General features: G+C 49.7%; 1 protein-coding gene across 1 annotated transcript; it reads left to right on the top strand.

Annotated features, from left to right (window-relative positions):
- The first annotated feature begins 149 nt into the window (after positions 1–149).
- YOD1 (YOD1 deubiquitinase) lies at positions 150–3,970 on the top strand. Its single transcript, XM_086765894.1, has 2 exons — positions 150–371; positions 863–3,970. The coding sequence occupies exons 1-2, from the start codon at positions 164–166 to the stop codon at positions 1,567–1,569; spliced, it is 915 nt and encodes a 304-aa protein (XP_086622020.1). The 5' UTR covers positions 150–163; the 3' UTR covers positions 1,570–3,970.
- Positions 3,971–10,820: the final 6,850 nt, after the last annotated feature.

Below are 10,820 nucleotides of genomic sequence, written 5' to 3'. Positions count from 1 at the left end.
GCGTCCGGCCGCCCCCCTCCCTTTACCCCTCCGGCGGCTCGCCGATTGGCCGCAGCCCAGCCAATGGCGGGGCGCGGAGGGAGGTCTCGCGAGAGTGGGCGGGAGCGGCGGGGCGGAAGCGGCGGCCGGTCGGCGGGGAGGCGGCGGAGCGGCCCCGCCGAGGATGCTGCGGCTGCGCTGCAAGGCCCGGAGCGGCACCCACCCGCTGCCCGGTCTCACGGCACACTCCCGCCTCCGCGACATGCAGGCCGCCCTGGCCGCCCTCACCGGCGTCCCCGTGCCGGCGCAGCGTCTCCTTCTCGGTTTCCCGCCGCGGAGCCTGGATCTCAGCGACGGCGAGCGGCGGCTGGGCGACCTCGGGATCCACTCGGGTGAGGGCCGGGCGGCCGCCGCGGGCCTGCGCCGCGGGGGGCGGGCACCGGCGCCGGCGCTTTATGGCCTCCGCTGCCCCGCCGGCTGTAATTACCGTAATTAAGAGAGGCTGCGGCCCAGCACGCCCCTCGTCAGCCGGCTGCCGGGCCGGTTCCTCCTCCCGGGGGTGGCTGTCAACACCCGGCTCGGCAGTGACTCCTCGCCCGTGCTGGTTTTGTCAGCGTTCCCGGGGGTGCGGAGGCAAAAGCGTGGGGCTGGCAGGGGCCGGGGAGCCGGGACGCGGCGGGTGAGTACGGCGGAGCACCCCGCGTACGCTCGGTCGGTGCTACCGGCTGCTTTGGCCGAGGCTGTTTTCCATCAGGATAGCGTGCGGCTGGGGAAAACGAGAGCAAGCCTTAATAACAACGAAACCGCCTTCTCTTTCTGGGGGATCGTCTTTAACTCCCGTCTGCACGTTTCTCTCAATTCCTCCTCCTTCTGTGTCTGACAGGTGACACTCTCATAGTTGAAGAGGACACGTCCAAACCCAAGACTGAGTCGCCTGTAGTTGCGAAAAGAACGATGTCTAACTTGGTTAGGGAAGCCGTGCCTGTGCTCGCCAGGAGGGTTGTCCCGGCGGATAACTCCTGTCTCTTCACCAGTGTGTACTACGTGGTGGAGGGAGGCGTTTATGACCCAGCCTGCCCTCCGGAGATGCGCAGCCTTATAGCCCAGATAGTAGCAAGCGATCCTGAATCCTACTGTGAGGCAGTTCTAGGGAAAACTAACAGGGAGTATTGCGACTGGATCAGAAGAGAAGAGACTTGGGGAGGAGCCATCGAAGTGTCCATTTTATCCAAGTTTTACCAGTGCGAAATCTGTGTGGTGGACACACAGACAGTCAGAATTGACCGTTTTGGGGAAGACGCCGGTTACACTAAGCGGGTCCTTTTAATTTATGATGGGATTCATTACGACCCACTTGAGCGTAAAATCCCCGACTCGGACATTCCTCCGCAGACAATTTTCTCCACAACTGATGATGTTGTTCTTGCGCAAGCGTTGGAGTTGGCAGATGAAGCCAGACGGAAGAGGCAGTTTACCGACGTGAATCGCTTTACGCTGAGGTGCATGGTGTGCCAGAAGGGACTGACGGGACAAGTGGAAGCCAGAGAACACGCCAAGGAGACTGGACACACCAACTTCGGAGAAGTGTGACGTCTGCATGAGGATGGTTACATCGACTACCTCACCAATCCAGAATCAAATTCTGGATTTCCAGATAAGCTGTATATAATCATAAGATTCCGTTCACAAAGCTTGAAAAGCGTATTAACTTAACGACGGCCAAGACGCACAGGTTTGCTATGGTTAGTGACTTTTCCAACAGATTTGAAATAGGTATCTTCTCGCATGCTAACTTATAGAACTTTGGCAGGTAGTATACACTGGCAGCTAAAACTCGAGTTCTGAAATAATCTTCTCTTTGGGTACGTGATCTGAGCACACGTACAAACCAGGCTTGTTCAACGCTAGCGTAAAATCTAGCCTCTAAATTACTGAGTTAATCTCTCTGTATTGTGTCTTCAGGGTAATTAAATCAGTCCAAGGATATGGGAAACACGTATCAGCATTACCTGTACTAAGAATTAGACTCTGCAGGGGAAACTGCTCATTCGGTGCACAACGTTTAACGGAAAGAGTATCTCCAAAGCTGCCCTGTACCGCGTTACCGTCAGAAGTAGACTGTATTGTTTGTGTGAAGTCATGGCTTTAGAGAAAGAAATGGCCTCTCAGCTTTAAGATAGCCTTCTTTAAATTAACGAGTAGGTGGTTAAGTGAATAAACTTATTAATCCTCCGTAGGTAGTTTTTAGTTGCTTGAAAAATAACTATCAACCCCCTGGAGTTTACACTGTGTCAGAACGGAGGCACGTTTCTTGAAATACTTTGGATTCTTCCTTGTAATAATATCTGGAATTCTGGCAAGAGGGAAATATCATAGTTAGGGAAGTGACTTAACTTGCATCTGTTAATTACATTTAAGCAGACTTTTCTTGAGTATAGCTGATCTCGCTGCTACAGTGTTACTAAGCTGTACCAGATTCCAAATACTGTAAATTAGCACTTTAAGGTGTAGTTCTCGCTCTTTGCCGGTAAAAAGTTTTGCCTTTTTTAGAAGGACAAAGTGCTAACCCAGAAGGGAAGCTTGAAATTTCTTCATCTGCGTTCTGCCTTAATGTGTTTGGTTTGTCACCGGTGACTACTTAGTAGCAAGACTTTAATTCTGATAATGAAGGGTGCAGTTAACTTTCAGAACAAAATAAGCTACGTGAACTGCCCTACTTCTCGTACTGTTCAGAATCAGGGAGGTTGAAATTGGTGTGATATATCTTACCTCACAGTGGGGTTGTGAGGCTTAACAATAAGTGCTTTTGGGGTCTTTTAAAAGGTGCTGTAAAGGTGCATATTACTGAAAGGGATTTTTTTCCTTGAAATGCCTGCAACACATAATTGTTTTACTGAATTTTAAAATACTCTTAGCCTGCTATTTTCTGTTACTCTGTTTTGAGTTACCTTCCTTGCACTTTTACAAATGGGGAGCAAGAACATACATCTTCAGACTGAGGCAGAAATAAACCTGCTTTCCAAGTGGAATCTAAGGTCCAGTTTTGGAGGCCTCCATTTGTTAAGGCGTCTTGATAAACCCCTGGTGCAGCAAAACCTTCTTTTCTATAAAAAGCCTGTTTCACTGGAGTTCTCAGCAGAGACTCCCAGTTGGACCCTGAAATACAGGAGGGCCTTTTTAAGAAGGAACATAATTACATAAGTGCTTTGCTGAATTGAGGCATGAATAATTAAGTGTGAAGAGTAGAATCACCAAGAGCACTATGGACCAGGTTTCTTTTAAATTCAGTATTAAAATACACATCAGCACTGCTAGGAGTTTCCTATAGAGAGCCACTTAGCTTCCAGTGTTAAAGCCCACTTTTCTTTTAGCCTGTCGTTAGAAAGAAAACCCCAAACCCAGCATTAAGACCAGCCCTCTAGAAGCTGATGTTTATAAACCTACAAGAAATACCTGACAGGTCAAAAGAAGTTGAAGATGACACTGTGTTGTAACTGCTTGAGATGAAATACTGTCTAGGAATGAGACCAAGAGACTGTCAACCCTCAGTTGTGTTCTCAGCTTTCCCACTGAAGCAGCGGGACGCCTTGGACAAGGAGCTGATCCTCACCGTTTGCCATCTGTAAAATGGACGTACTACCTACCTCAGCGAGGTGTGCAAGGTGACTGTCTTTGAAACAGAAGTGGAAGATACGTATTTATTGTCTGCCATGTTTGCAAATGCACTGACTTTGGGGAGCAACACTTAGGTTTTAGCTTTGTATCCAGGATGGATTTTCTGTGTAAAAATATTTTTTTGGTATTTCTCAGTTGCAGTATTTTAAAAATTATCTTTATTTAATCCGGAGTGTTTAGCTTTGCTATGTCATGTTTGCGTTGGAGACCTGCTAACAGATAATCAGTTCCATTGGAGGGAAATGTGTCAACATCACTGCTTGGATGTTTTCTTTCATTGCCTAGAAAATAAAATCTCTTTGATTAAAAAATGTCAGCTGAACTGCTGTAATTCGTCTTTATAAAGCTGTTGGTACCGTTGCACACTGAGAAACTCATTGAAAGAGCAAGGAACCTGTGGTACTGACTGCAAGTGGGCAAACTTTACGTGATTCTCCTAAACTCTCCAAAACAGAAAGTATTGACACTATTTAAAATGTAAGATACGGATACATTTAACATACAACTCCCTTTTTTCTAAATGCTGTAAGTGTTAGCAGGTTTTTTTGTATCTTTTTGCCAGCATTGGCCTGCCTTTAATGATACAGTTACAGAAGGGTCACAAAAATGGCATCCCAGTTCGAGTAGGATGAACTTCTGAACATCACTCATACCTCTGCACTGAGCTGTGATTAATTTACAGCAAGATGTTAGTTACAGGTATTTTGGAATAGAGGTGTTGTGGGACGTAGGCTCACGTACTGGCGGGGAATAGAATCACATGCCCGGACCAGTCCGGAAAGCCTGCGAGATACAGGCTCGTGTCCTTACCCTGACTCATATTTCCATTTAAAATAAGCCCTCATTTTCTTGCGGAATAGTTCAGCGCAGAGGTCAGTTACTCAATGGACCCTGGAAACTGAATTTTTTACCTTTGCAGTGTGCTCACTACCAGCTGGGTTACTGGTATTGTTTTACCACTCTATGCAGTTCTGGATCGTCAACTGAATAAATAATTCTGGTTTCCTGGTGCCAGTCTGGCTGTTTCACCAGCACTAAATTCATTCTTTAATTAAAGAAGAGCCTAACACACACTAATCACGTGGCCTTTCACAAACACCTCACCTTGTATGAAGAGATGCACGCCTCGTGGTTACGACGGCACTTTGAAAGCCGGTCTGAGCGTACAAATGGAGCAGGTGTCAAGGAAGGACTTTCACCGATGGCAGCGTGCGTTCCCAGGGCAATAAAATGAGCAGCGTTAGCAAACGTTTCAAAAAGTTTTAGTTACAGATATAATCTGGGGGTATAGCGGTCTGGTTTGTGTGTCACCGGTACGGATCAGTTGCTATAACGTATTTCCTTAAACACGTGCCCTGAATCGCAAAAATTGTTGATGCACCAATAAACGACGTGCATGCATACTTGTTTAGCGTAGCCTGTGCCTCAGTTCTTGAATTCAGGTTTGTGCCCTATTCACTGCCGCTCACCAGTGCGTTTTCTAGGTCTTCGCATCTGTGCGGTGCGGCCTTCGAGCAGTTTGCATCTGCTCTCCCTCTGTCTCACTCCCTTTTTCCCTTGACTCATGGCCGAGACAGGCATGCTGAGAGAGGGACGTGGCCTCACAACCTGTTCAGATTGCAGCTTCTTCACTTTCAACTTGTTCAACAATAACTTTTTTTTTTTTTAAAAAAGAGTTAAATATTTCCTCTGTGTAATTAGAGCCAGGTACCAAAAGGACCAGCTGTACAGAGAGTTTGGGAGCAGTGTCTCCTGTAACCATCCCGCTTTTTCTAGAGACCGGTTCCAGAATACAAGAGTGCTACGATCGTGATCCGCCCTGGGGCAAGAAACCCCACACAGGAGCGCAGCGTTCGTCTTCATCTGCATTTCAGACCTGGGCAGCAGCATCTATTTGCCCTGCTCAACTTTTGAGGAAGCCAGAGTGAGGGGACGGGCACGACTGAAGAAAATGCAGAATTTCTCTGCTGACTGCCTTAAACACAGCAATCCAGGTATCGATGGAGTTTTTGAGGAATCGGACTGACGCATCACTGCTGAAGCATCTGCGCTGGGCAGATTTCAGTGCCTGCAGCACAGGCAGCATCAGCGGGCGGCTCTGGCTCCTGCCCCGTGCGAACCCTCCCCTGGGTAAGCCCTGCAAACCTCTCCCTGGCAGGAAAACTCTTTAATAAGAGGAGCAAAAAAAATTTCAGCTTGCTATTTTGAAAATTACAACGCTTCATCATACAAATTAAATGTCTGCTTGCATTTTAAATCAAACGACCCATCCAGCTGTAGAACTGCCATCAGGTTTTGCTCTGCTCTGGACTGGACAGATAAAATTTCTCCGAATTGGCTGAAATCAATATTGCTTTTTCACTCCTCTGGGTCTGAGCACCAGAATGCTTTCTGCAGGTTGTCCAAGATTGCAGTGTCCTTGTCTACTATTTTTAATTAAAGCCTTGGGGAAAATCTTGGGAATTGTATTATATATTGAGAGCTGACGCCTTATTTCTGATGTAGAGTTAATGCTAACCAAGCTATGAAACAGATCGCCTCAGTTCTCTACCTCTTTTCTGTAAAACAGGGATAATAAATGGGGTTCCTTGCTCAGTTCATAGCCATACTGAGATTTAATTATTTCTCTAACCTGCTGTGTAACACTAAGTATTAACTACCTGGTATTTTTCGTAACTGATTTGTCAGCACACATAGCGTGCATACAGTTTGGTGTGAGGAAAGTGTCCCACAGAGTCAAATAAACGTCGTCACATTAACAGGTATCTTATCAGTGACGCCGTGCGGCCGCGTTTCCTTCAGGGCCAGGACTGAATCATTTCTGTTCTTTTGTTTATGAACAGGGTGAGGCACGACGAGTCTGTTACCTTGCCAAAGTCCTTCCATGGCATTGTGCAGTTTTCTCTGCATCACTTGACTACTTGCATGTACTTCATGCCATATATATGAAATCACGCTTTATTTTGGGTTCTAGCTATTTATAGCTGTCGGAGGAAGAGGAATGTGGAAAAAGAACAGGTTCTTTCCGGGCATCTGATTCAGAGAAGCTCAAGACTTCTCTTAATGGATCATGACAGTCTCCTGACCTGCACAGACCCTGCAGGCAGTGAGCTCTGCCTATTCTTTTTGCACAGATTTAAGTCCTCCCACTATTGGGCCCTGTCCTGGAGCGGTTGCTCATTCACACTGTGCCTGTACAATCAGAAAATAGCTCTGGGTTTGAGCTGCTCCCTCTCTTACAGCAGGCTCAGAACTAGGTGCGACTTGAACAAAACCCGCGTGAATCTGACTTTAAACAGCCACACCACCCAGCCCGACACCAGTTAACACGTCCAGAAGTGCTCGCACAGAGCCCCGCGCTCAGCTCTGCAACCGCCGACTGTCACCGCGCGCGGGCTGCTGCTCCCAAGGTGCCACGTTCGCATCTCTTACCTCTGCTGCGGGCCAGAGCGGGGCTGGCTGGGGCTCCCAGCAGCCTGTGCCTTGTTGATTTGCTCTTGAGCACACACCTTCCCTTTCCTAACCGCGCACAGCTGGGGCTCGGCAGCGCTGGTGGGAACCTCTGCGCTTCCTGCCTCATCTGCTGCTCTCCATCCTGCCACGGCTTTAAATAACTGGTGTTTCCACTTCCCTGCTCTGTGTAGCAGGGAACAGACATTGCAACACAACCTTTTTTTTTAAAAACAAACAAACAAACAAACAAACAAACATTGAAGCATGAAAACTTGAGTAAATCTGGTGGCTGTATCAGTTCTGCAAGTTTGCTGCAGGGTTTCGGCTTGGATATTCATAGTTGTTCCGTGAGGAGCGCCTTGCAGAGCAGAGACAAGTCTACGCTGGGGAGGAGCAATGGCCTAAGCATTGTTTATCAGAGAGAAAAGCTGTAATTTTAATAGGAAAGCCCAAAGTTGGAGTAATGAGTCACTGCAGCTCATTCCGCTGCTTCTGCAGCATCACCTGGGCAGGTTGGGTGCTGGGGTTCGGTGTCACCCAGTGCTGGAGATGGAGTAACTGGGCTTTTCTTTACCTTCCCCTTGCAGAGAGGCAGCAGCGGTGGTACCTCATCCTCAGAGGATGGGATGCTGCTGAAGGAAATGCCCTGGCAGCAGTTTCTGAGGTGTCAGTGTGAGCGAGGGGGGCTGAGGGGAAGAGGAGTGTGATGGGTGTCTCGGGGGCTTTAGCTTTACCCAGGCTTTAGGACTCGAGCTGCCTCTTGAAGGAAAGAGTTTCCAGCATGAGAGAGATGGGGAGGGAACTCACAGAGGGGCCCAGCACCTGCAGGGGAGGATGCCAGGAGGGGCGAAGGGGAGCTGCAGCCGGGCAGCGCGTGCAGATCGAGCTGCAGAGCTGCGCACGACCCGGGCGTCCTCTCCCCCAGCACACAAACAATGCTTAGTGGTGGAGCTTCCCTTCTCAAATGGCTTTTAACCTGTCTTTACAAGAATTCCTTACAGCGTAGAGCAGCAGGCGGCAAACTTTCGGTCTCTGCGAAAGCTCTGGTGATATGCAAGTACATACCTGTTCTGGCAACAACCTGTGTTTTCAGAGCCGACAAGGAGCCAGGTCCTACCCTGAGCTGAGGGACCTTGTGCACAAAACCACCGAAGAGAATAAACCTGTTGTGGGGTAATGCCTTCAGCAGCGCAGGGCGCAAACACCCAGCAAAGGACTTAATTATTATGTACAAAAGCGCTTTGGTCAGGGCTGCGCATTCGACTCCTCCGCATGTCAGCGAGCAGCTATGCGGCAGAACAGGCTGTCGGATTAAGGAGTCTCCAGCGAAACCCGCGCCGAGGACATCAGAGGACGCCAGCCAAGCCGGGAAGTGAGTGAGCTGGGTGGTACCGAGCGGAGCCGCACGCAGCCTCCCGGGCAACTGGGTGCCGGGGCTGCCACCCGCTTCTGCAGCTGCGCCTCTGCCTGCGCCGCGCCGGCTCGGAGCAAAGCAGCTCAGCGCGCGGCACGCAGGGACCCGGCTGCTTCAGGTCAGGACACGAAGCTGTTTTAGGGGCTTGGCTGTGCTGTGATCCCAGCCCGGAGCAGTAGCAAACCCACCTTGCACGGGTGCGAGATGAGTTTCTCTCGCCCCGGCGCAGCTGGATGCCGGTGAGGGGCCGGGGGCTCACCCGTGGCACCCACCTGCCGAGCACCCGCGCAGCCTTATCTCTGCCGAGGAGGTGAGTTAATGTGTAACCCGGCTCTGTTTGGTTAGCCCAGAAAAGCAAAGAAGTCCTGGGATAGGCACGGCCGGGACAAGGATTTAGGCAGCGCAGAACAACGGATGTCCTGGTAAAAAAAGAAAAAAAAAATAATTTCTATTCTTTCTTGTCCTCTGCTTTCTGTCCTTTTCCTGCTGAATGGCTGGGGGTGAGGGGCTGAGCGTCTCTGCCTGGATGGGACGCGGGGCTCCAGACGTGTTTGTCTTTGGAAGGGGAAAGCGTGGTGGAGGTGTCACAGGAGGTGGCACCGGCGAAGACGGATGAGGTGGTTTAAAGGTGGCGGCGGGAGGGAAGCTGGGGAGACCAGAAACTTGTGCTGGGGACAGCAAAGAGCTTGGGCGACGGCTCCGTGCGCTTGATTTACTTGCTCGGATAGGAGGAACTACGGGTGGGCTGCCGTCGTCTCCCTTCGCCCTGGGGTGGGGTCCGAGCCGCTGCAGAGCAGGAGCAGCTGGGACAATGCCCACACCGGGTGTTCTGCTCTGTTTCGTGTTTTGGGCTGGCCAGGACAAAGCCCTTTGCCAGCAGCCGTAAGGCAGAGGGGGAACAGCTGACGGCAAAAACTACTGAGGGTCTTTAACACTGCTGGAGAGCTGGGATAGAGCGCTTGTAGTAGCACTGGGCTTAAAAGAAAGTGGCCTCTTCACATAAAGCAATTAGCATTAATTGCTACCCAGCACCTCTTTGATGTCTGAGGGCTCAGCGAGCTTCGTGAAGGACAGTTACAGCAGCTGTCACAAAAGCTGCACGAGATGGCCTTTTATTTGAGAGAAAAACTAGCTTTTTCTAAAGGCATTTTTAGTGGAGGAATATACAGACAGCATTGAAAAATGGCTTTTCAAGTACCAAGTCTTTAAATTTTAGTGCTCAATCGTATTTTTAGCTTGTGGCTGAACTGCCGTGTTATCCAGAGGAAGGAAGGAACTGTAAAATCCTTCTGAATCATAAAAACTGGTATTTTTCAACACTGATTTTCCCCTTTCCTGAGCCGGATGAAGGCGTTAGAGCCGTAATCGCATCAGAGAACTAGTGGGCAGGAAAATGAACTTCTTGTTTCTGCGCCGATCCTTTCCAGCGCCCGACGAACTCGGGGCTGAACTTTGCCTCCCTGCGAGCTGGAGCTCGGCGGGCGCCAGAGCCCCGGCTGCTGCTCCGTGTTTCTGTAAGTGCCGTTTGAACCGGAGCAAATTATTTCTTCCCGTGGGCTGATGATGGTGGGCATCCTCACGGAGAAATCGGCTCTGTTGGGACCCCAGTTGGAGCTGGGCCCTGCACGGTGGACGCTGGCTCCATCCAGCTGCTTGGGTCAAGTTTGAGCAAGACTTTCACTTCCCAAAAGTGGTTTTTTTTTTTTTTTTTCTTTCTCTCTCAAATTGCGAGGGGTGTTGCAGCAATCCTGACCAGGCAGCGGTAGCCCCTTGCTGCTTAGCACTAGATTTGCATTTCGCGTTGCAAATATTTGGGCGCACAGCAAAACCGCGCGGCTCACAGAGGCCTAAAAACCCCCAAACTCCGCTGGTGTCTCTGCTAAAAGCTCTGGCTGTGAAGTTATCCAAATTCAAAGAATCAAAGGTGTCACTGTTCCAATACCGCCGCTTACTGAAACGTAACTTAAGCAGTAAATAACGCAAAGCTGAGACTGCAACGCTAAACTCCTCCTGCGTGGAAGGATTAGGTCTGTCAGCGCGTGGGTGTTGAAATCTGATTTTTGCGGCATATTCCAATTACAAAGGAATTCTTTCAGGGTCTAACGCTCTGAACAAGCAGCCAGTTCTGCTGGCTTATCGCTAGATCTAATTCCCTGATCCTGCTACAAGGAGAAAAAAAAAAAAAAAACCAAAAAAAAACCCAAAACCCCCAAAACAACCACAGGAAGAAAGCAGCAGTGCGTTCCCGCGTGCCGCGGCCAGGTTACAGCACAAAGAGCTCCTCTGTCTCCTGACAGGC

The sequence above is a fragment of the Chlamydotis macqueenii genome, chromosome 23, assembly GCF_036417535.1.
Source record: "Chlamydotis macqueenii isolate bChlMac1 chromosome 23, bChlMac1.mat, whole genome shotgun sequence".
Taxonomy (NCBI): domain Eukaryota; kingdom Metazoa; phylum Chordata; class Aves; order Otidiformes; family Otididae; genus Chlamydotis; species Chlamydotis macqueenii.
Note: the sequence above shows the minus strand (reverse complement) of the source record. Positions and strands in the feature narration are given on the sequence as shown.